The sequence below is a fragment of the Penicillium brevicompactum genome (genome assembly GCF_028827555.1).
Source record: "Penicillium brevicompactum strain IBT 35665 chromosome Unknown utg000001l_segment0_segment0, whole genome shotgun sequence".
NCBI lineage: Eukaryota > Fungi > Ascomycota > Eurotiomycetes > Eurotiales > Aspergillaceae > Penicillium > Penicillium brevicompactum.
In genome coordinates, this window is record NW_026623203.1 from 615369 (window position 1) to 638133 (window position 22765).

Sequence of the window (22765 nt, forward strand, 5' to 3'; positions counted from 1 at the left end):
GCCGCGAGGAAATTATTGGATTTCAAGATCATAAGAATAGTCAATCAACGCAGTCAAATTAGAACAGAATTTGTCTCTTTTCAATAACTATGGGTTGCACCCTGGAGATAACCGTGGCTTAAAGAGTGGATCCATATTATTGAAAGATGAATGTCACATTACCCTACATTTCTGGAAAGTGACGACCTTTGATGCCCAAATCGCGGATTCTCGCTGTATTCAAGAAGATAGAACGCTTTTTCCACCATCCTCCGTCAGTCTGTCTCTAATCTTGATTACCATGTACCCTGAGCCCAGATTCCTCAGCCCCTGCAAGCCTTCTGAAGCAGTGCCAGAAACGGCACCCAGTGAAAAGAGTAAAGCCTCGCCCACCTGGAGATGAACGATTCTATGAAACAATGAGAACTTTCTAGAAATCTCAACATTTCCCGGGTGGTCATCATCAGAGGCCGACTTCTCTTGATTCAACTGTAAACCCAAAGCGGCTCCAGCCACATGGCCCTGTAGTGCGCGTATCCACGCCGGGGAGGAAAATCTATGGACAATAGTGACCGAGCACAGACTGAGAAGGTCACTTGAAATCGTTGGTTCTTGGGTCGAAATCAAGATACGGGCCCCGAGGTGACGCTGTAACCGAACAGTGGAGAGAAGGTTATCTGTAAAGTTTCCAGCTTCAACCGAATCTTTCATGTACTTGAAATAGTCAGCAGCGATAACCAAGCCAAGTGCGTGTAGAACACAAACCTTATGAGCTTCGTCAAGGGCCACTATTCTGCCAATCTTGGTATCCTGCTCCATGAAGATTCCAAAGCAAACGTTGAAAAGTGAGCAAGCGGTATCAGGAGAGATACAAGGACAGGAGAGGTCAACAATTGTCAATTGCGAGGCCTAGATCGTCGATTAGGCCCTGAAAGTAATTCGGGGATTTAATGTACCTGTATTACCTTCGGTGTCCAGTTGGAGCCTGCTCCTTGGGATTTCGCCTTCTTTCCACGTGCTTGGTTGTTCGGGGCTGTCTGCTGCGGAGCCATGAAACTCTCAAGCGTATCTAATCGTTGCCTCAAAGGTTCGAGCTGACCTGGAAGAAGACCAGTACTAAGAATTCTTTTCTTGAAGTCCTTGTAGTCAAATTGGGATCCTGCCATTTGTTGTAAAAGGCGCATTTCCCGCAAGATCCGCTGAACTGTATGGACGTACAGAGGAACGGGCCCCGAGTCTTGGCCGACTGCCATAAGATCCAGCATACGCTTAGTGCTCAGATTAGCTTGGTCTATCTGCAAAGGCTCTACCTTGATGTTGAATCTCGAATAGGTTCTCTGCAGGCCCATTAGCCAGATGAAGGAAATCGGAGATATTCCATATTACCTGTATAGTGAGAAGGTTGGTCGGAGCACAAAGCACCCTCACTCTGATATTCGAGTGGGATGCGAGGAATGCGGCCTCACAGGGCGAACCGCCATTGTCGCAGATGAAAGTATCGTAGTGAAAAATAACAGCTGTCAGGGGATTTAAAAGTCTACCCGCTTGAGAAGGGATTAAGCATCCTTCTAGTATGCAAGATAGAGTATGACTTTTTCCCGAGCCCTGAGAGCCACAAATGAAAGTGCTGGATGGCGAGGAAACGTTAAAAAATAGCCTCGGATCTTTTTCAATGAATCGGTTGTCCGCACTTGCAAAACCGGACGTCTCGATATTTTTGACACCTCCAAGTAGACCATACTGCGATGGAGCTAGTTCGGGCTGTCTCAGAACGAACCCTGTGAAAATGGGTGCAAGACAGGCTTTTTCGCTCTGGTCATTGGAGCTGTCAAGTTTCAACAAGCTCAAATGATATGCCAGTCTTGAATCTATGAGCATAAAATTCAGTTCCAGCAAAGACAGCGAGAGACAGAAAATTGGTGACAATGTGAGGCAACATGAGCCTGTAGTGACGTACCTGTTTGGTGCTCTTTGCACGTTGATGCAGACATTTTCGGACTGTAATTTGCAGACAAAATTCGATCCCCTGACTTCCAGCTCTATTTATACTCCCGGGTTGTGGATTCACTCGCCTGTTCTCCTCATATGCAATGGTAAGTGGGTGTCGAATACATGACCAAGGCGGTGTACTCATTCACGATCGCGAGATCCTGAGATGGTTGACTGGCAATGACCAATGAAATGAGGCACGTGAATGGCAGACTTACCTGAGCCGGGGATTTTTGGACTTTTGTCCAAGAAGTTGGGCTAATATCAAGAGGCCGAGCCAGCCGGCCAGGACTACCCCAGTAAGTCTACTAGTGATCGTGTCTCTCGTAGATGGCCTCCCGCATTGGCAGCCTCCCGCATTGGCAGCCTCCCGCATTGGCAGCCTCCCGCATTGACAGCCTCCGCAGCTTGTCTGCAATGAATCTTGTCCCTCAAAATCTCCAAGCGCGACATCAGGACCGGCTTTGTGCCTAGGATTCATAAATAAGTCTTCTTAGTTCCCTCTCATCATAGACCGAAGCAACACTTCAGAGCTGAAATCACCGATATGAAAGAGAAAAGCTACTTAGAGATTGCCCCCATTGGCATTGGCCCCCCAAGACTTGATCCTTACCGAAGAATGCTAGCCCGGTTCTACGAGCCGTTATTTCTTTTGAGGGCACTCGGACAAACGCGAGGCGAACATACACCCCGGCCCATGAATTTCGATGCTCCCATGGAAAGGAGAAGAAGATTCTTACAGAATCTTGCTTATGTGTGTGATTTTAAGAAAGGTGGGGATTCTTGCACCGCAATCGGCTTGGAAAATTGCCAAACTCGCTACCTGTTTTGGGTTGCTTCAAACAGGGAGATCGAAAAGATAGTTTATTTTCTCAACATAACTCTCAGTGTTTTGCGCACCGCGAACAGCCAGCCTGCCTCGGATCTAGCAACCACAGAGTCAGCATTTATTCAGCTTTGCGCAGACTTTGCAACTTCTCGTATCAACCTGGAGCACAAAAACTTCCAAAGAGAGGCGATAAACTGCATTCCAAGACTCACAAAAAAACCCTTGAAAGCTGGTGAGCATAGAACTTCCGTAAACATTGCCTTTGGTCTGCAGCTGAGAAACGCCTAGCCCAGGAACTGGTCAACTGGTTGCAAATAGCCGTTAATCACAGTCACAACATCGAGCTTTGCAACTTTGCGTATAAGAACCGCAATTCAGTGTATATCGACCAGCTTGCAGCACTGGCACTGCAGGAAGAGAGCAAATTAGACCCTGCAGGCAGGCGGTCATGTTTTGCCTTAGTCCGACATCACATTTTGAGGCTTGCCCATCACATACGGGCACCAAAAGAGCTTGTCGATGATTCCTTATATTTGGGACACCTGTTACAAACATATGACGTTTGTAGCGTTGATCCATTTCCAAGTGTACCAGCACCAGTACGAGATTCACATACAAACCTCCGAGGAATTCTGAATCGTATGTACAAAACGGCCGGAGAGGAAAAGAAAATTGTCGAGGACGGTCTCCTCTACTTGAACAGAACTTCTTTTTCTGTAATCTTTGAGCATTTCGTGGAACAATATGAGCAACCTTACCCTCAGGTTCATGCTGAAGTTCAAGTCTTGGAGCACTTTTACCAGAGACGGCTCTCTTTTGCGGAAGACGATCGATTTGTTGCTTGCAGCAAGCCCACTTGCCTCTGCTGTGAGCTATACTTCAAACATCATCCAGCGCGCATGGTGCTGCCTTCATCACACCGGAAAGTCTGGACAAGATGGAGCCCTCCGGTCGTGAAGACTTTTACCAAGAACGATATGACAGCTCGAGAGCAAAAGCAGATTATGAGCAAGATAACGCAAGAGCTCCGTGACCAGATCATTGACCAAGTCTTGCGGCGCTCACAAGCAAGTCGCTGGCATCCAGACTCTAGAACTTGCATCACGGAGCTGCGCTCTGTGAGTAACTTCAATTTTCATGAAGAGCAAAACATTTGCGAAAATGCATACAGTGAATCTGTTGCAGATCCCTTGAATAGTTCAGAGCCCGAGAGCGAGGTGGGGCTAGATCAGGAACTTGATTCGGACGATGGTGGCGTGTCCATTTACATTTAATTCGTTAGTTCAATTACAAAGCCTCCCATGGGTATCAATTTGTGATGCTCAATCCCATGTACAGTCTCTACATCCATCTAATTTGATCGAAAACTCGACTAGAGGACAACAAAAATCAAAGTTTCTATCTTCTCAATTCACCTGCATGCTTGTTCCTGCAGTGTCGTCGAAAATTGTCCTTGCGTGTAAATGAGACAGCGCACATCTGACAAGAGAACTGCTCTTCCACATTCCAGTGTCGCCTAGCCCACGCTTTATGGGCATGCTCGACGTGTCGGCGCATGTCCGCTTGTTCTGCAGCAGCGTAATGACACATAGGACATTTGATAGCTTTCTCATGCCATCGCAAGTGCTTTCTAAAATAAATTAGAAAAGATCTTTTATTCCAGTACGGAAGCCTCACCGAAAAACTCCCTTCTGCTGGAAACCCTTCCGATCGCGACACGTTTCCCGCTGGCAGTAATACAGCCCGTCCGAAGCAACATCCGTCATACTGATTGAAGGCATTTCTGCTTCTTCAAATCGCCATTCCGATTTTGAAACGCTTTTGGGAGATCCCGAGTCTTGCTTGGTGTTTATAGCCAATGAGCTCAGAGCCTCTGAAGCGGCCATCGGATAGTCGCACATTTCACCTATATCAATCGGGATTGAGCTCGACCCAGCACTCTATAGAGACTGGTCGTGGTCGAGCAAATCTAGATCTGAAATAGGTTCAAGGTCCGTTGTGGATGAACTGACATGCTCGTCGAAGCTGGCAATTTCCATTGGGTTTGCGTGAGTTCCAGGTGACGGGAAGATACTGTCGTCCTCAGGGTTGCAAAGGAGTGTTATCTCCGGTTCCATTTCAAGGACCAAATTATTATCCGTAGTAGAAGTCGGGAAGCCGAAACAAATATCCCAAGGTACCCCCAGCATCCAATCCCCACTCTCACTTTGCCCAAAGAATCGGGGTTCCATGGCCGATTGGCTTGAGTGGGAGCAATGCGCTTCACACCATCTAGGCGGGTGCCAGCGAGTATATGTACACGAAGCATTCTCCGTGAAATTTTATGATACATGGGATCTACGTGTGGGTGACGACAACCAAGAATGAAGAATGAACGGAGAAGCACGTATGGCTCAATTAGCTGCCAAGACACCCCTTTGTCGCTCACCGCTAGTTGTGGCCATGTAGCTGCTGACAGCGCATTCAGCCAAGCCAACGTCTTGCCAGCTGAGTAGCCTACGGGATTGATGAAGTCATAGTAGTGTAACATTCAATACTAACCTATCTAGGTGACCTTCGATCCAACTTTATGCGTCAAAATAGATAAATATGCCAAGATCTTCCTAGTTAGTCCTAAGTATCCTCATTTATGGAGAAACTGGGTCGAGACCTGCGAGCTAAATTGGGTGACGCAGAATTATATCCACCACGGGCTAGTGTAATAGCGTGAATCTCATAGCAAAGCGAACTGCCATCAATCCAACCTCGTCGATCAAATCATCCATGTGGCTTTGTCTAGCAGCCAGCGCACACGGTCCTCGACTATTAATTTACATCTGCTCCTTCCAGATCTAGCTTGGGTATCTATGTTTCATGCGGTGGCCGAAGTTGATTGGCCGCACAGACCAGTACAGATGCACTTACAATCATGCCTTCTACTTTGCGGTCTGTTATTACTTCCGCCGCAATAGGATGCATCGGCCATCAGGGCGTAGAGCGAACAGAGACGTGGGTGTTTTGGTGCGTCGCGGATATGTTAATGAGTGTTGACGGTCGTTGATGGTCATTGATGCAAAGAGCACAAGTGGTCAGCTTGACTAATCTGCAGCTGCAGTGACTTCCAGGGTGAGTGGTCTTTGCACGTGTTGCTCCGACTTGGATAGAAAAGCGCGCCTAGGCATCAAGTATACCAAAATCTGTCCAAAGACACCACACCATTTCTGACAGCGCCCTTGATGCAGCGTCGTGCAAGGTCAATTGGTTCGATTTCGCTCGTTCGTCTTCGCCCGCTCGAATACGTCGCACGGCTCAACAACGCGGAGTAGGATTAGGTGAGACGGTATCGGACGGCGATTCGTAGCTCGTGGGTTTTTAATTCGCTCGGCTGTGACTTAGGACCAGACAGTCTCTTTCCTAGTGCGTAGCTGATATAGCCATTGTTAATCCGTAGGCTCGAAATGACGGGGCATTTGCCTCACCTTCTCCTTGCACACAGACTTAGACTATCCATCTGGTCGTCTGCGAAGGTATCGCTCACCTGCCACAAGCAAGACAAAACAACACCATTCGTCGGATCTTTCGGAGTTCTAGTATTGGGAGGACGCGAGGTGCTAACCGAGGACAATAAGGATCACCCATTGGGAGGCCGTCAATGCAGGAGGCTGTCAATGCGGGAGGCCGTCAATGCGGGAGGCCGTCAATGCGGGAGGCCATCTCTTCCCATCGTTCCAGTGGCAACCATTGCCTTCTATACGTCCTCCAAAAGTAAAAGTAGCTAGGTTGAAATTTAAAACACTCACGATTCGGACAAGAAGAGAAATTTAATCACCGTCTCACCAAATTCATAGAGGCAGCTGCTACCCATCATATCTTGATGATTTTGATATTCCATTTGCCTACCCAATATCTCGATATTCAAATCCTCTAGCTACGATGCCAAATCGGCAGCAACTTGAACTAGATGAGATTGATCAGTTCTTTGCACAGTACACCGTGTTTCCCTACCAGAGAGAAAAGCCTGTACATGCTGAGTTCTATCGCATGTGCGACATGTTTGAATGGCGCAGGCAGTCGAATGGTAAATTCCCAGTCGAGCGTGAAGAAGCTTGGGGATTGTTTCGCATTTCCATCGTACAAGCCTTCAACTCAACGTTTGGGGCAGATGCCGACAGCTTAAAATCATGGAAACGCATCTGTCGCTGCATAGGAATATCCCCTGTTCCGGAAAGTCTTCTTGAAGCCCGACAGGTATGACTCCCATATATTCATCAAGTTATTCTATACGACGCTCATTAAATTAGGCTGTAATACGCACCCACGTTAATCTGGTTGATCTGCTGGAGTCTATGCGTGCTGGCGCGCCCGCGGAATGCTTTGCTAGCCAAGAGGATTTAAGAGACTATACAATCAGTGAGGGTAAATTCTTCCCTAAAGAAGAGGCGTATGAGGGTGGACTGCTTCGATTCCTTCTCAGGGAGATACTGCATGATTACGAAGGTAATCGTAACAGAAACCACCCCAGAAAGTCGAAACGGGGAGCAAAGAATGATGGCGTCAAAAGATGATAATGGTGAATGCCGAATTTAAAGTCAGGATTTGTGGATATTCATGAGAAATGCCATATCTCTTATACCAGGCTTCTACAGATAAATAAGCTCTTCATATCTAATTCTAACATACCGGAGACAGTGTTTGCCTTGGATGCCCACAAAACATAAGCTCTACAGGAAAGCGGCGTGCTGTTCTGGGAGCAGGTCTCCAAACCTCCTGTCGTGGAGACGACAGCTGCCCGTTGAAGACTTTGTTTAGCAACCCCTTGCAACAATCGTGGACTGCCTTCCGTCAGCGATCCTGCTGTATGAGAAGGCCATTGGCGACCGCGATTTTGAAGCTTCCTATCAAATTGTTGCATCCAGGATCACAAAATACCTCGAGTTCGTGGACCTTTTGCGTTTATTAAAGGGTCATAATCAAATCTGCCCAGCCATGCTCACCTTCTGGCAACATGAAGTCTGGGAGAAAGTTCTCGAGAAGGGAAGTCTCTCGAAGACAGTAAAAATGATTGGTGGGGACACTCATCGGACTGTCTTGTTATGACACCAGTGTTGAAAGCGACGCTGGTGACACGCTTGCGTAACCATGGCGACATTCATCTGGGCATTCGGGGATAGTCCACTGGACTAGGGATTCTAAATGCTGCACACCAGGCAGTTGTTGTGACCGGGGAAGAGCGGAAACCAAGCGCCAGTATGAACGAAGCATTAGCAATGCCCATCAGAAAATATGGGGATCCGCCGCTCCAGCCTATTTTGTTTGACCCTCCCATACAACAGCCCAGCGCCTCGACGCGTCTCGCCTGCCTGTGGTATACTTGACAATTCAGTTCTTCGTGGATTCATCATTTATCCTCCACCAAAGCGCTCGCATTCTTCACACTACCCATTGCTGTGCGGCCAGGTTGCTTATGGCCCCAATGCGCAACGCACTGAATGCAGGTCCAGCGCTGCGGTACGCACATCGCCGAGATTGATTTTGTCTCACCGTAGAGCTCTGCACGCAAATTCTAGGCGTCGGAACATACCCAATTTACCATGTGCATGGGCACCAGAGCGAGGACTATCAGATACTGCATGAAAAAGAGACATTGATAGTGCCCCGGATGCATGGTGGAGAACCAATGGCCTTCTGGTATTAATGAGGTCATGCCCTTTGCTATGCTCCTACATGCGAAGGTTGCGAGTGGTATTCGAACCAAGCATGTGAAAAATTGCGTGACAATCATACTCGTTACCTTGGTGGTCAACAGTGGTCAATTAATTCTGGAGTTTGTGCAGCATGTCCGGAGGTTAAATGCCACTATCCGCATTGTATTATAACTGTAATTGAAATGTAATGTGTTTCTGCAAGCTGCATGGCTCATAAACTTGGTCGCTCTCGACGCCTATTTTTCATGGCACTTCGCCTTTCAGATTACCAATTTGCCGGAGTGGAACATCGATACCGGCAATAGATTGTTCTGTCAGGATGAGGAATTGATGTACTGGCTGGTACTGAACATGTCCAATAGAATCAGGTGATTGATTGTAGGTGTTAAAGATCGGTTGAACGATCTCAGGGGTCTATACAAATAAGCTTCGGCGTGTTACAACACCGTACTTCCGAATGTGCCCGGAATACCGTACAAATACTAGGGGGAATTGGGTGAACGATGAATAAGCCTGTCCCAAATGGTCCTAGTGGTATTTGACCACTCTCTCAGTTCGTCAAATTTTTTAACTGTCTTGTTTTTTTGTTACCTTTGCCATCTACCTTCACGAGTATAACCTATGCTATCTTGCTTTATACAAAGAGCGCCCTCGACATTTAGGCCGGCAACCTCATCATTTCTGCTGCACCCCAAATATTCAGCAAGGATGTCTTCCGCTGCTCCTCAACAAGTGGTTGCGAACACCTGCCAAATCGATGTCTCATATCGAACTCTGGCATTACGTCCAAGTGAAGATAGCCCAGATATCCGCCAGAAGTATCGGCCATTCATCCTTAGCGACGATGCAACTGAAGACTGGGTCAACAGCTTAGACTTGACCACTGCAGTGGACATGGCCGAACTTGACCTGCAGGTTACGAACGAGAGGTTGAGAGTTCTGGTACTTTATGGCAGTCTTCGGAGAAGGTCATATTCGCGGCTAGTGGCATTGGAAGCTTGCCGTATCCTTTTCCGGCTCGGCTGTGATGTGCGCATCTTTGATCCTGAAGGTCTTCCGGTGAAGAACGACAGCGATACCGACCATCCTAAAGTACAGGAGCTCCGAGAGCTTAGTGTGTGGAGTGATGGACATGTCTGGGTCTCGCCTGAACAACACGGCAACTTAGTGAGTGACCTTTCACGATAGTTCTAATACTCAGTACAGTAATTACTGACTCGTTCTATCCCCAGACCGCTGTATTCAAGAACCAGATAGACTGGATTCCTTTGACCACAGGAAGTGTCCGTCCCACCCAAGGCCGAACGCTGGCCATTGCCCAGGTGTGCGGTGGATCCCAATCGTTCAATGCCGTTAACTCTTTGCGTATCCTGGGTCGGTGGATGCGCATGTTTACTATTCCAAATCAATCCTCGATCCCCAGGGCATATACACAATTTCCGGATGAAGGTCAACCGGAAGATCAACGACTCATGCCTAGTGGTAATCGAGATCGTCTCGTGGATTGCATGGAGGAATTTGTCAAATACACGATTCTGATGCGGCCTCACATCGGTCTTTTCGGTGATCGCTTTAGCGAACGGGAGGAGAAGAAAGCAAAGGGGGGAAAGATGAATGCTGCTACAACCAGATAAGAGACATAGAGCAGTATAGACAATGCCAGAGAGGCAATATCTTATAGAACGATTGTTCAGCATACTTCCTGGCGCGAACCGACCGCTAGGGCTCCGAAAGGAATAAGATTATTCATGAATATTCATGAATAATTGCGAATATGAATTATATGAATTGTGTTGGGTATCACGGTGGCTGAACCTGATGGCAGGGATTAGGAACAGATATATATGAGACATCCCGCCCCTGTTAAAGAAAACTCCTCAAGTCAATTAGAATCAATCAGACAATCACTTATCTCAACAGGTTATGAGCCCGAGTGGCGCAACCCTTAGGCACGCAGCTCGGCAACAGAAATTTAAACAGACAACTCTTTGACTGCCATCTACAGCTAAGCTTCCCCATTAAGTGAAAACTTCATCAACCCCAAGATCTGACCATATGGATTCAGGAACATGGCGAAGGGGTAACGAAATCAAGAGTTCAAACCCTCTGGATGAGATGGAGTGGATGGACTTTTCTCCACTAGATAATCACAGACATCACACCATCACTGTCACTATCACACTATCACTATCACAGATATCACATCGTCGCAAGATATCACAGTGACGCCCCCTGTGATTCGTCAAGTGAAACGACACTTTGACGGAAGGGAGTTGAAACCCCTAATTCATTGGCCCTCGACGCAACATTATCGCAACAATATCAAGTATTAGAGCATATGAAATAATGTCGCCCTCTGTAGCGACCTCAAGAACTGCTTCCTCGCGGTTACCGTCTCGACCTCAAAAAGGGTCATCTCAACCTCCAAGGAGAAGCACTAAACGGCAAAGCAGACACTCTTGGACAGACGAGGAGCTGAATCTTCTTTCGTACCTTCGGCACCTTCGTCACTGGCGCTTTACACAACTCCAGAAGTCATACTTCCCTTCACTTTCACCAAGTGCACTCTTAGGAGCCTACTGGCGCCTGTCCACTGAAGACCGCGTACGCCGAGCATCAGCGGTCACTGCTCCAATTACCATCCCTCACAACATTACAAGAGACTCTCGCAGTTCCCCCAACACTCAATCTACGCGTCCTGGTCTTGAACAGGGACCAAGTTATCTTCATCGTCCTATTTCTTGTCCACTCTCCCAGGCGAAACGTAGCACTGAGACCTCGATCTTAACCTCGCCGAGTTCTGCAACTGGAGACGAATCAGTAGGCCAAAGCAGCAATAAAAATCGCTACAACCTTCCTGCAAAGGAAACCGCGATATCTAGTTGACCGGCGCCGTTTTCCTCACTTCTCCAAGTCGTACCAGGTACCACCTGAACCTGCACAGGCGGTTAGACAGAGACTACGTCCCGTTGTCTCACACACCTACGCCAAACCCATCGGATCGTAGCCTTTCCGTCGTCTCGAGCCGCCTAGTGTCGCATCAAGTCTAGATCTCTTTGGCTTAGAGACGCGTTCTCTCAACTCATCACATCGTGGTTCCGCAGTTACCTCCAGTTTATCCGACGACATCTCCAGCGCAGAATTCTTCAGCTCAGAGGAGCGTCCACCTACACAATGACTGACATCGCGAAATTTGAGCAGTTTGGATTAAATGCATTCTATAATGGCATTCCAATACTTGACAATGCCAGTGACTGATTCAAGTGGAATCAGAAGATCAATGAGTTCATTCGGATATCCGCCGTTGCCGACGATGGAACAGCTCCGCCGATAGAAGAAGAAGAAACGCGGCAATGGAGTCATCGCCAAAAGTTCTACTCTGCGATGATCACGGTAAAGCTGACCCATAATGCGGCACAGAGGATCAACGCTTTTGAGATCTCTCGAGTCCAGGCACTCTTAAAGGCAGTTAAAGATAACTTTAAACCAGAAGGCACGGGCACTTACGTGAACCTCCAATGACAGTACATGTCCCTCACAAGAGAGAAATGTGGAAGCGTTCAAGCCCTCGGAGCCGAGATCAGGAAGATTCATGCTGAGAAAGTTCTCCTTCACCCCGACTGCGTGAGCTCCGAGATTGAGCGAACATTATTTTTCGTGAACGCATTAGGTCCTGAGTATGAAATTTCCGTGATCATATGTTTCGGCAAAGGGACCTTGTTAACGAAAGAGATGCCAATGGTAACATCACAAAAGCGGCACCCACGTTCGACTATATCGAGAACAAGGCAATTGAGGAAGAACATAGGAAGGGGCAATTGAGCAAACAACCAACAGAGGCGCATGCGCTTCCTGCTCTCGCTATAATCCGAGGGCCAGGTGACGAGAAAGTCGTACCGTCGGCCGACGGAACGACATGTCGAATCGAGATCGATAACGTACCATATTGCTCTCTCTGCCGAAAGCCTTATCATGTGGACTCTGAGTGCTTCAGCAAGAACCCGAGACCGAGGGATCAAAAGAAAGACGGAAAGAGTCACAAGTCAAAGCCAGGCAATTCACATACAGGCGCACGCAAGCCGTTGAAGCGGCGGCCCACCTCGGATGACGAAGGTGATGATGTCGGTGGCCCAAGGGATCCAAAGAAGCCCACCAAAATTCTGGCCAGAAATTGCTCGAACCGCAGCCTTCCTCTCCAACCGGTCGCCGTCATCAAAGCTCAACATGACTCCGTACCAAGCCTGGTACCGCGACAAGCCAGACCTATCACGACTCAGATTGATCGGATCCAAATGGGAATACTTGATCCCACCCAAGCAGAGGAAGAAGCTCATAGAGCCAAGAACCAGGCCATGCATTCTACTAGGCTATGAGGGAAATACCAACTACCGTATCTTGCTGGAAGACGGAAGAATCGTTGGGATCCCAAACGCTGAATTTCACGAAGTCCTTACAGCTCCTTCCACACAGACTATAGAAGATGTGGGAGCCAAGCGGGACGGCTCACCTGGGGCAACGGCTGCTGCCGCAGGGGGAATAAGACGGTGGGACTAATATATCAACCGTCGGTAGGCATACGGCGAGCATCCGTGCCCGCCTCTGGGCGCCAGTTGTCAATGGTACCACCAGAGCGAGCCCTACCTAAGTCGAGAAACGATATCTCGCACATACTGCCTCGATCGAGAAACGATAATTCGCGAGTGCTAACCCAGTCGAGTGACGAGGACTCGCAGACACCAGCCTCGTCGCAATCGAGTTACGATGACTCGCAGCTATCTGTTGTTGTACAGGGAGACAGGACCTTGTCGCCTATACGGAGTGATGATACCTTTGGATCATTTGTAGATGATTTACAAGACATCATCCAGAGAAATAACTCACCACCCGGCGGCGACCAGCAACAAGACGACGCTCAACAAGGTCTAGTTTCAGGAGAATGGCAACGATCTCCAGAACTCCAAATTGACCGCCCAGTTCATTAAGTGCGACAAGAAGCACTGGAACACCACCCTGAACTCAAAATTCGCGCTCCGCGCGTCACACTAAACACATTTAGTGACAGCGAGGAAGAGCTTGCGTTAATGAATATACCTGAAGAGAACATCATCCCAACATTCTTAACAGTAGCCGCAATGGAAACAGAACCTTTTGAGCCAAAGACTCTGCATCAAGCGAAGAACGATGCAAGCTGGCTCGAATGGGAAAGAGCAATGCTTGAAGAAGTGAACTCACTCAAACAAAACAAAAAATGGGAGCTTGTTGATCCCCCCCCAAAGACCGGCGAGTTCTCAGTGGAAAATGGGTGTTCAAACTCTAACGAGGACTAGACCTCAAAATGGTGCGGTTCTGGTTCCAAGGTCTGGAACCGCGCACCAGAACCTCCGGTTCTGCGGTTCTAAGATATAATAACCGCACCGCACCGCGGTTCTACGCGGTTCTGACGCGGTTCGAACCTCATGGAGCCGCGATTGCATAATTTTGCCAAGTTTTTCCTTTTTCGGATGGATAAATTGATGACTCACCTTAATTTTTCTTTGTTATTAAAAACTGTTTTGGCCAATACATGGCTGAGTGTTGCAATGGAGCAGCATTCCTGACGAGATTTGATGGAATTTGGTTTTATAGAAACTCCAGCATTGAAACTTGTTATTTCCCCTACATTTGTGTAAATTTTAGGCTCTTAGTGGTTGATTCTGGTCGGAGTAGCCATTGATGTAATGTGCGGAGTGAGAAATATATATTTTGATCGGACTACTATACCACCATCTCGCCAGTCTTTTTTCAATTTTACCTCCGCGGTGGCAAGTTAGAAGCTCTCTTGATAGCCTACTCCCATGAGACTACCTATTATTCTTCTTCTACTTTTTACTACTAAAATTCTCTATATCCGCTACAGAAATGTGGTACCAACTGAGAGTAAAGGAATCTAACGAAAAGTCGGGGAATTGAGTCATTCTATTAGGCGAACGGAGGTGCCTGATGTGGTTATGCGGTTCCTGCGGTGCTTTTTGCGGGTAGCTGAGGTTCTTTGCGCGATCCTACGCGGTCCCATAAGGTTTGGCGCGGTCCGAACCTCACGGAACCTCAATATAGTGGGGCTAGCTACCCAATCACAACAAGGATTGGAAATGGGTACATCCGTAGTTAGCTTTTTCTAGTTACGCTGATGCCCGATTCCCCTGGAACTCATTTAGTTCTCTTATTTATAACGTGGAAACTTCCTGCAGATCTGTTCTACATATTCTCCCTTTCTAATCCGTGCCATATAAGGAAATATGTCACAGAGCCAGAACTCTCAGTTTTCTGACAACTATCCTTGATCGATTTTCGAGGACAATCCTGTTGATAACCTCACGTTTCTTTCATCTGATAGTTTACAGCCTTTCAATCCTGCTACTTTATATGGGCAGCAAACGCCGGGTTCTACGCCTAGCGTTGGGTTCGCCCGGCCAGCGCTTCCGCCCCCCATCCCCGAGACACTCGAGCACGTCGGTCCTCGAAAGAAGAAGACCTACCTCCTCTGGACAGAGATGGTAAATGACGAATTCGTTACATGGTGGTTACAGACAGAGTATGGAAGTCAGACGAAACGGAATATCTTCGACAGTAAGCACCAGGCAGAATGTTGGGAGCATTTTCACCAGGTAGCTACTATTGAAGATGGATCTCCGAAGGTTATGTGTAAAACATGTGGTCATATCCTTAGCCATCCTGCGGACCGTCATCGTGGGACATCCTCTATGAATAAACACTATTCACAAGGGGTAAATTGTCAGAAATTGGGGCCTCGTTCGCAGGATATCAGAAGGCTAATACATAATGGGGTACGTTGAACTATGTATGCCTCCTGTTTCTCTCAATCTTTACTAAGATAATTTGATCTGCTCAGGCTAATCCAGCCCCTCAAAAAGGGACCTTCACCCAGCAAGATTGGTTAGAGAGGATAATCACTTTCATGACTGCTTCACGATTACCATTCCAGCTTGTTGAGCATCCACAATTTCGCGCCCTTATTGAAATGGCCCGGCTTGCTCCATCCTTTCCGGAAATACCATCTGCATATATGGTCCGCCGTCAACTTCAAGAATTAGTTCAAGAGAGACAACAAACTCTTCTTCGGACGCTTCCTATGGATGCTAAGCTTTCCATTGCACTAGATTGCTGGACTTCACCATTTCGGCAGGCCTTTATGGCAGTGACAGCCTACTTCCTCGATAAGGAGTGGAACTATCGTGAGATATTACTTGGCTTTGAACCGCTGCATGGGGCGCATACAGGATCTTATCTCAGCACAGTTCTGCTGGAATTACTTCAAAAACATCGGATTGAAGACCGCGTCTTGACGGTTACCACAGATAATGCGTCTAATAACTCAACGTTGTTGGATAGCATCCGGGGGACACTCCAGTCACTTGAGCTACCCAATCATATGCCAATCATTCGTATGCCATGCATTGCACATGTCATTCAACTCAGCCTAAAAGAGCTGCTCGGGCAGATGGAAGCAAATCCAAGAAACGAAAGGGAAGAAATGGAATGGTCTAAAAGAGATGATGGGGCGCGCCGAGAGAACCGCGGAATCGTGCAGACCCTCTCTAAGGTAAGACTATATGCTTTCTAATATTACCACGACTAACTGTTTACTAGATTCGACGACTTGCGGTCTTCGTCAACAAAAGCCCTCAACGCCGAGAGAATTTCTTAGACCTTCAGACCAAGGAGCCAAAGCTTGTTCCAATACAGGATGTCCGGACACGTTGGAATTCAACTTACTTGATGCTACGGCGTGCGAAACGCCTACAGTCTGTTCTCAATGACTTCTGCTCGCAATACGACAACCGGGAGCTACAACCAAGCCACGATGAATGGCGACAGATTGACTATCTTCTTTCAATCACACAGCCATTCTTTACCTTCACTACATCCCTTTCCAAGACCAAGGAAATCACCATCCGCAGTGTCTTCGCAATCTACAACACCCTTTTCTCTCATTTAGAGAAGTCTAGAGCTCAACGTGCACGAAAGATGGTTGACTGGAAGAAAGTGATGCTATCTGCCATTCACGCGGCGAGGTTGAAGCTCTCAGAGTACTATAAGCTGACCAATGAGATTGATAGTGATCTCTACGCGATTGGAACAATCTTGGCGCCACAAAATAAGTTGGAGTTCTTTTCTGGCAAGGACTGGGAGCCATACTGGCGTGTTCGATACCGCAAGAGCTTAGAGAATTGCCTGGTGCCCTACCAGCAGCGCTATTCAGAGACGCAGTCCATATCGAGTAGCCAAACCTTGATAGGGGGAATATCTGATGTTGATATCCTCGTGACCTCGACCGCATCTCTCCGGCCGCAGAATAGCGCTCATGACGAGCTTTCGCGGTATCTCGGAAGTAGTAAGTCATTTCATCTAGTCTTTTGTCTCAAATCCTTCTTGCTGATCGTTACAGGTACCCAACTAGTGAACCCACGGATATACTGGAAGGAACATCAGCATGAATTTCCCATACTCGCAAGCCTAGCACGGGACGTTCTCACAACTCCTGCTAGCGGTTCTGGCGTTGAGCGGCTATTCAACTCTGCCCGTGATATTTGTCACTACCGTCGAGGCTCGCTGAAATCCAAAACAATCCAGGATCTTATGTTGTTTATGTGTACAACAAAGTTTGACATGGAATCTGAACAACTTTCTCTGATGGATGATTATCTCACCACCCAAGAGACGCAAGCAGCAAGGGAGGAAAATGATGCTCGGAAGGCAGAGTGTGAATTTGATCTCATCAGTGACAGCGAGGATGAGCCTTCAGCAGCCATATCTCAAACCGTCCAGCTGGTGAGTGAGCATGCGCTTGGTGAAAGACCAAGGGCAGAAAGCATCACAGAAGCCCAAGAGCATGTGATTGACCTAGATAAAGAAGATGAAGTTCCCCTACCTGACAACATCCATATACCTGGAGAGAGCAGTACTCAGAGGCGTTCATCAGGACGGCTTCCAAAGCGTTCAAGGTGAGATGAAGATTTTGTGTATGAAAAGCCATAGAGTTAGTAGAATTTAGAAGGATAATCTTTTTTGATTTGACCTTTCACAATATACCTTCCATCTAAGCTTTCATCTGACCTTTGAGCTGATCCGTAAGCGAAATACTGAAAAATACAGTCAAAACTTGCACAAGTTATGCATGTCATGGGATTCCTTGGGTTTGTCCTGTTTGTGGAACCTCCGGTTCGAACCGCACCTCCGCGGTTCGGGTCCAAAAATACTAAAAATGCCCCGCGGTTCCATGGTCTAGCACCAAGAACCGCACCTCCGAGGTGCGGTGCGGTTCAGAACCGCGGTTCTCGAGGTTCCATTACGAGGCCTAATTACAGCAAAGATCCGCGAGCTGGGGATGAGCTCCGCCATACTCGGGTCCGGCTGGACGACGCGCGCAGCGATAGCGGTCGATTCCAGACAAAGTCTCGTTTGCTTCAGAGTGAGCTTGACACCAGCTCACACCGAGCCAGTCGGCTAGAGACTGAATTGACGCACGTCAGAGGGGGAATCACGGAGGTGATCAAGGCGTTGCAAGGCCATACGGGCCAGAACAGTAGCGCTATAAATTCGTCAGGGCCACTCCCGAAAGCGTTCACAAACTAGACTGCCCTCCCACTCACCAATTCTGACAACCCCGGACCTTAGCATCACAGATCTGACTCGAGGCCATTAGTAGTGGTGTACTCTAGACACGGGAATTGAGTGGTGGAATGGCCCTAATGGCCCACAAGGGCACGAAGCATGACCGGTTCAAAATCAGGTCAAAATAGGTAAAAAATATACAATTACAAGTCTGCGTGGCAAATGCACATGCATCGTCTAACAAGATGGTGATGGCGAGGTGACCGTGCGCTGAATAAGTTCCGTTGAGATATCACCACAATAGATGGCAGATCTCTCTGACGTAGATCTAGTACAGCTATTCTCGGAATCGGCCCGACTCTTTTCTGGCCCTACCGCCACGGCCCTTGCGCGGATAGATTATTGAACAAGCCGCATCAAATCAAGGGCCGCAGTATTATGCCGCCATATAGTCCAGTGGCCATTGGGGCTTATCGTTCAACGATCAAAGCATAAATGTAATCTCTTGTGGCAATATAAAAGACCACACGTTGCCCCTCATTTTAATATGGCTTGCTCAATAATCTATGCGCATTAAGCCGGTGGGGTCAGAAAAGAGTCAAGCCGATTTCGAGAATCGCTGTAGAAGTAAGTTCTGGACACGACAGAAGAATGCGCTCGATGTTTTGACCGTGATAGAGCAAAGTGAAATCAATTAGGCTGAGACGATCGAGGCTTGACCACCTGTTGGTGATCGTTTAGGATAGGAATCTACCGACTGGTCAAAGGACTGAACATGTTACAGCAAACGTCGCGGTATGTAGCTCGTCTCGGCTGAACGATTCCAAATTTGATCAACTTATCTGAATCCAGCAAGGCTTGATTACCATCTGAACAACCCTAGTTCAACACCACAAGATGTATTAAATAAACCGTCGCTGATTAGACATCCCCCTGTTTTCAACGCTCCCCTCGCCTTTATAGCCTCCTCGGAGGGTGTCTGATATGTGGAGTTTCGGGCAAATAAGTGATATGTCTCGTCTTCAACAGGCTCCTTCTTCACCAACCAACCAGAACTCAACGATTTTGAACAGCCCCGTTTTCAAGGCTCCTGTACTATGTAAACGCTTTGTTTATCAACGTTCTTTTTCTACATGTGCTCTGTTTAAACCATAGCCGCCCAGCTCTTTATCTTATACTTACTAATATTGTTAGTTGCGTAGCTTTGCCGTGTTTATTAGGCGACGACAGTCTTGTTCAAACATTCTCATTTAAACGCTAGAATGTTTTCATTTAATCTTCTTTCAACTTTCTTGTTGGATGTTCTTGTTTAAACGCTCTTGGTTTGACCGTGCAATGTTCAAACGTTTTCTTTTAAACGTTCTCGTCTAAACGTTTGTAGGTTCTCAATTAATATTGCTTAAACTTTCTTGTTTTAACGTTCTTGTTTAAAGCTCTTGGTTGAACTGTGCTTTGTTCTCAATCTCTATTGAATGTCTCTTTTGAACGTCTCTTTTAGTCTCCCTTTCGTGCCGCTGTCCCTATCTTCCACTTGCTTTCGTATGTCCTTCTCTCCATCTTAATATTCTAAGTCCGCTCTTGCTATTTTTCTGTTCGTGTCCTTGCATTGTTTTCCCTCTGCCTGGCCTGTCAATTAAGTAAATACTTTCCCATATCTTCAGTCATCATAATCTCGAGTAGCTTCGAAGGGTTGTCTCCCTTTAATCTCACTTATTATCAAATCTATCGTTGCCCGGAGCATTTTTCAATTTTGCGCCTCGTTGAGGGTGCTGGAAAACCCTACCTGACTTATACAATTTCATTCTGCTTCACACTTTATTCCGCTTTTATGGAATCTCGTTCCGTGGAAACCGTGCTATGATCCAGCTGCTCGCGACCTTGGCAGTCGGCTCTCTATATAACATGCCCCGCCTGCGGCCAGAAAGCCCACCGACAAAGACTTCACCGTCGTTTGCTTGCCACTGGTGACTGTTGTGATATGAGGCCAGTGCAGATCAGGAACAAAGCCGCACCCTCGGAATTAATTCCCGAGTTGTCTATACGAAGAAGCAAGTTGATTCGAAATCAACTTGGAGCTCATGCTGCATATATAGCCTCACGTATTGCCTCTGGAATAGGATAATCAATCAAAAATCCCTCCGAATTACAACAGTGACGAACCAATGTCACCTTCTATACAACCACCAGGAACACGTCGCTACACTGCTAACACTTGATGTGACGGGAGTGTTCGACCATGTGGCACATGAGAGATTAGCCCACTGCATAGGGAAGCGGAGGATACCGGAGGAAATGGTCCGGTGGATTCTCAGCTTTCTGAGAGAACGCTCAACAACTCTGGTTGTACAAGAAGGCTCGATGGGCACACACCCGGTTGCCACAGGCATCCCACAGGGCTCACCGCTATCACCGATCCTCTACCTCTTCTACAATGCAGACCTCATCGACGAGCTCCACGCTGCTGCCGCCGGAAAAGCTCTTGTGGCCGGATACATCGATAATATCTGTATCCTGGTGTGGAGTGAATCCGCGCGGGACAACTGCCAACTCCTCGAGAGGCCGCATCAAGTCGCAGATGCCTGGGCAAGCCGCCACGCCTGACGCTTCACACCCGCCAAGTACGGATTAATCCACTTGTGGAAGAAAGGTTGGAGAGCTAGGAGGGTAAGTCGACCGCTGTCTGGCGAGAGCATCACTCCTCAAGGCATTGAAGTCAGGTCCAACTCGTCACTCAAATACCTCGGCGTCATGCTAGACGAGCACCTCACAGGAGAAAGCCAAATCGCACAGTGTCGCAAGAAGGCCGCAAAATTGATTGCCGCGCTACGGTGCAACATGGCTGCCAGTTGGTCATGGATAGGAACATGCGGAAGGGAGTTGCATTCCGATGCCTCGGAGTTTGTCATTGCCTGCATGATCCAACCGCACCGAAATCCACGGTACAAGATACGACCGGCGGAGTCTTTTTTGGGCTTCCAGGAGCACTGGAGCTTTTAGTATCCTCAATAATAATCCGCTAGTAGCGTGCTGGTATAATAACATTTGTAGGATGTCCTCAGATCACCACCATCGTTGATGTACGGGTGTTGAATGGTGTTAGATAGTTGATATCCACGTTTACATCAACGTTGAAATAAAACACCATTGAACACCAGCACCATGTGAGTTTTCCACCCATAGAAGATATTTTCTGAGCCATATTGAGTTCCTCTGCCATAGCGGGACTTGGTCCCAGTTTGAACTCGCTTCTTAATTGGCCGCGTGGGTTCACCGAACAGTGCCGGATTTCTCATCGCTCGGAGACGCATTAAAAGCTGGTTAGTAAACACATGTTCAACAAATGCGGTAGATAGTAGGTGGATACGTCTTCGCAAAAGATTGTTGGGGAATTTGTCAATCAGCAGCAAAGCGTAGCTTCCTCGAGTACAGCAAAGTGAGGTATCGCAAAAAGACCAAGGCAAACCATGTTAGTATCAGCTATGGTAATTCTCCTGGATTCACACTGGCCCCACTTGAAATTTGTTATGCACGCTCCATTACCCTTACCCATCTAGGAGATGCTGATGGATATTCGCCCCGTTTCACATGACAGCGGACCCTAGGAGCTCGGTGATTCCAGGAGCTGCTTTACTCCAAAGGAGATCAAACACGTTTTCCGAGGCCATCGACCTAAGGGATAGAAATAGCGCTTCAACTTGAAACATTCTGATTGAGAAAAAGTCCATGCAGATTGCCACTGAAGCATCGTTAATCAAAAAGGCATCTGACGCGGCTCAGTATCAGCTAGGCTGCTCTTTGTAAAGGCAACTTTTGTGTGAAGCACATGGTGTATATAAGCTTCACGGCGCTCGGAGATATTGACCTGCTCCATCTTTCAGCTGCTGTTCTTTACCTTGTTCCGCTGTTCCCTTGAACGAGACCTGACTCACCTTCTTGCATTCGGTCAATCCGATCTTGCGAACAAAGAATGCCTCTGAATACTGCCGGGGCCGTGAATCGGATGCGTCTCGTCATTTTATTCTTGACCATCACCTGGCTGGCCCTTGCCAGTCTCAGTTCGGCCATTGTACGCTTTGCGGTCATCCTGCGAGACTGCGCAAAAACTGACCTCGTCACCCCGAGCGACTCTATTTTGGACATCACATTCTAAAACCTCATGGACAACGTGCTCGTGGGCTTGGTGATTGTGGCCCTGGTCTCAGCCTTGTTTCCCATCTTCGGATTTGTCCTAGTGATCTACCCGAAGTGGCTACAAGAGAACTGCACCGCTCGATTTTACTACGGTTGCAGTCAAATCGTCGTAGATCGTTCTTTCATTAGGGGGTTATGTTGCTAGCCACGTCCAGGGCTTTCAGATATCCTTCGAGCTCTTTGGCAGTGAGAGCCACTTTCCATACTACAGGATCATGTACTATGGAGCTGTTGGCCAGGCCGCTTTCGGTGTTCTAGTGGTCATCCTTTCTGTCATGCGTTTGGTCGTACGCGACTAATGCAGACACTAGCAGAGTACGCACTTCAAGCCGACAAAGCAATCCAAGTTGTGCTTCAAAGTGCATCCAGAGTGGAGCTGCGAAGGAATGACACAGGGAGCAGTCCGAATGAACACAATCACAAATTCCATCACGAATTTTCGATGGATGAGGGAGGTGGAATCCGAAAACATTAGAGAGGT

At 47.7% G+C, this 22765-nt stretch overlaps 9 protein-coding genes across 9 annotated transcripts; 7 read left to right on the forward strand and 2 right to left on the reverse strand.

The window, feature by feature from the left end:
* Positions 1 to 219: 219 nt before the first annotated feature.
* N7506_000130 (uncharacterized protein) lies at positions 220 to 1970 on the reverse strand (the record flags this gene model as incomplete). The annotated part of the gene is given in 4 exon segments (XM_056949426.1): positions 220 to 693; positions 945 to 1316; positions 1366 to 1922; positions 1937 to 1970. The coding sequence occupies 4 exon segments, from the start codon at positions 1968 to 1970 to the stop codon at positions 220 to 222; spliced, it is 1437 nt and encodes a 478-aa protein (XP_056815341.1).
* A 1468-nt stretch (positions 1971 to 3438) lies between these two features.
* Positions 3439 to 4071, forward strand: N7506_000131 (nucleic acid/nucleotide deaminase domain-containing protein; the record flags this gene model as incomplete). The annotated part of the gene is made up of 1 exon (XM_056949427.1): positions 3439 to 4071. One exon carries the CDS (start codon positions 3439 to 3441, stop codon positions 4069 to 4071), a length of 633 nt encoding a protein of 210 aa, XP_056815342.1.
* Positions 4072 to 4470: 399 nt separating this feature from the next.
* On the reverse strand, positions 4471 to 4914 carry N7506_000132 (Zinc finger C2H2; the record flags this gene model as incomplete). The annotated part of the gene is made up of 2 exons (XM_056949428.1): positions 4471 to 4737; positions 4810 to 4914. The coding sequence occupies 2 exons, from the start codon at positions 4912 to 4914 to the stop codon at positions 4471 to 4473; spliced, it is 372 nt and encodes a 123-aa protein (XP_056815343.1).
* A 1795-nt stretch (positions 4915 to 6709) lies between these two features.
* Positions 6710 to 7341, forward strand: N7506_000133 (uncharacterized protein; the record flags this gene model as incomplete). The annotated part of the gene is made up of 2 exons (XM_056949429.1): positions 6710 to 7024; positions 7078 to 7341. The coding sequence occupies 2 exons, from the start codon at positions 6710 to 6712 to the stop codon at positions 7339 to 7341; spliced, it is 579 nt and encodes a 192-aa protein (XP_056815344.1).
* Positions 7342 to 7915: 574 nt separating this feature from the next.
* On the forward strand, positions 7916 to 8410 carry N7506_000134 (uncharacterized protein; the record flags this gene model as incomplete). The annotated part of the gene is given in 3 exon segments (XM_056949430.1): positions 7916 to 7946; positions 7961 to 8087; positions 8110 to 8410. The coding sequence occupies 3 exon segments, from the start codon at positions 7916 to 7918 to the stop codon at positions 8408 to 8410; spliced, it is 459 nt and encodes a 152-aa protein (XP_056815345.1).
* Positions 8411 to 9102: 692 nt separating this feature from the next.
* On the forward strand, positions 9103 to 10115 carry N7506_000135 (uncharacterized protein; the record flags this gene model as incomplete). The annotated part of the gene is made up of 2 exons (XM_056949431.1): positions 9103 to 9648; positions 9714 to 10115. The coding sequence occupies 2 exons, from the start codon at positions 9103 to 9105 to the stop codon at positions 10113 to 10115; spliced, it is 948 nt and encodes a 315-aa protein (XP_056815346.1).
* A 1894-nt stretch (positions 10116 to 12009) lies between these two features.
* Positions 12010 to 12854, forward strand: N7506_000136 (uncharacterized protein; the record flags this gene model as incomplete). The annotated part of the gene is made up of 2 exons (XM_056949432.1): positions 12010 to 12158; positions 12212 to 12854. 2 exons carry the CDS (start codon positions 12010 to 12012, stop codon positions 12852 to 12854), a joined length of 792 nt encoding a protein of 263 aa, XP_056815347.1.
* Positions 12855 to 13097: 243 nt separating this feature from the next.
* N7506_000137 (uncharacterized protein) lies at positions 13098 to 13808 on the forward strand (the record flags this gene model as incomplete). The annotated part of the gene is made up of 2 exons (XM_056949433.1): positions 13098 to 13401; positions 13474 to 13808. The coding sequence occupies 2 exons, from the start codon at positions 13098 to 13100 to the stop codon at positions 13806 to 13808; spliced, it is 639 nt and encodes a 212-aa protein (XP_056815348.1).
* A 3844-nt stretch (positions 13809 to 17652) lies between these two features.
* N7506_000138 (uncharacterized protein) lies at positions 17653 to 18114 on the forward strand (the record flags this gene model as incomplete). The annotated part of the gene is made up of 1 exon (XM_056949434.1): positions 17653 to 18114. The coding sequence occupies one exon, from the start codon at positions 17653 to 17655 to the stop codon at positions 18112 to 18114; it is 462 nt and encodes a 153-aa protein (XP_056815349.1).
* Between the last annotated feature and the right edge of the window lie 4651 nt (positions 18115 to 22765).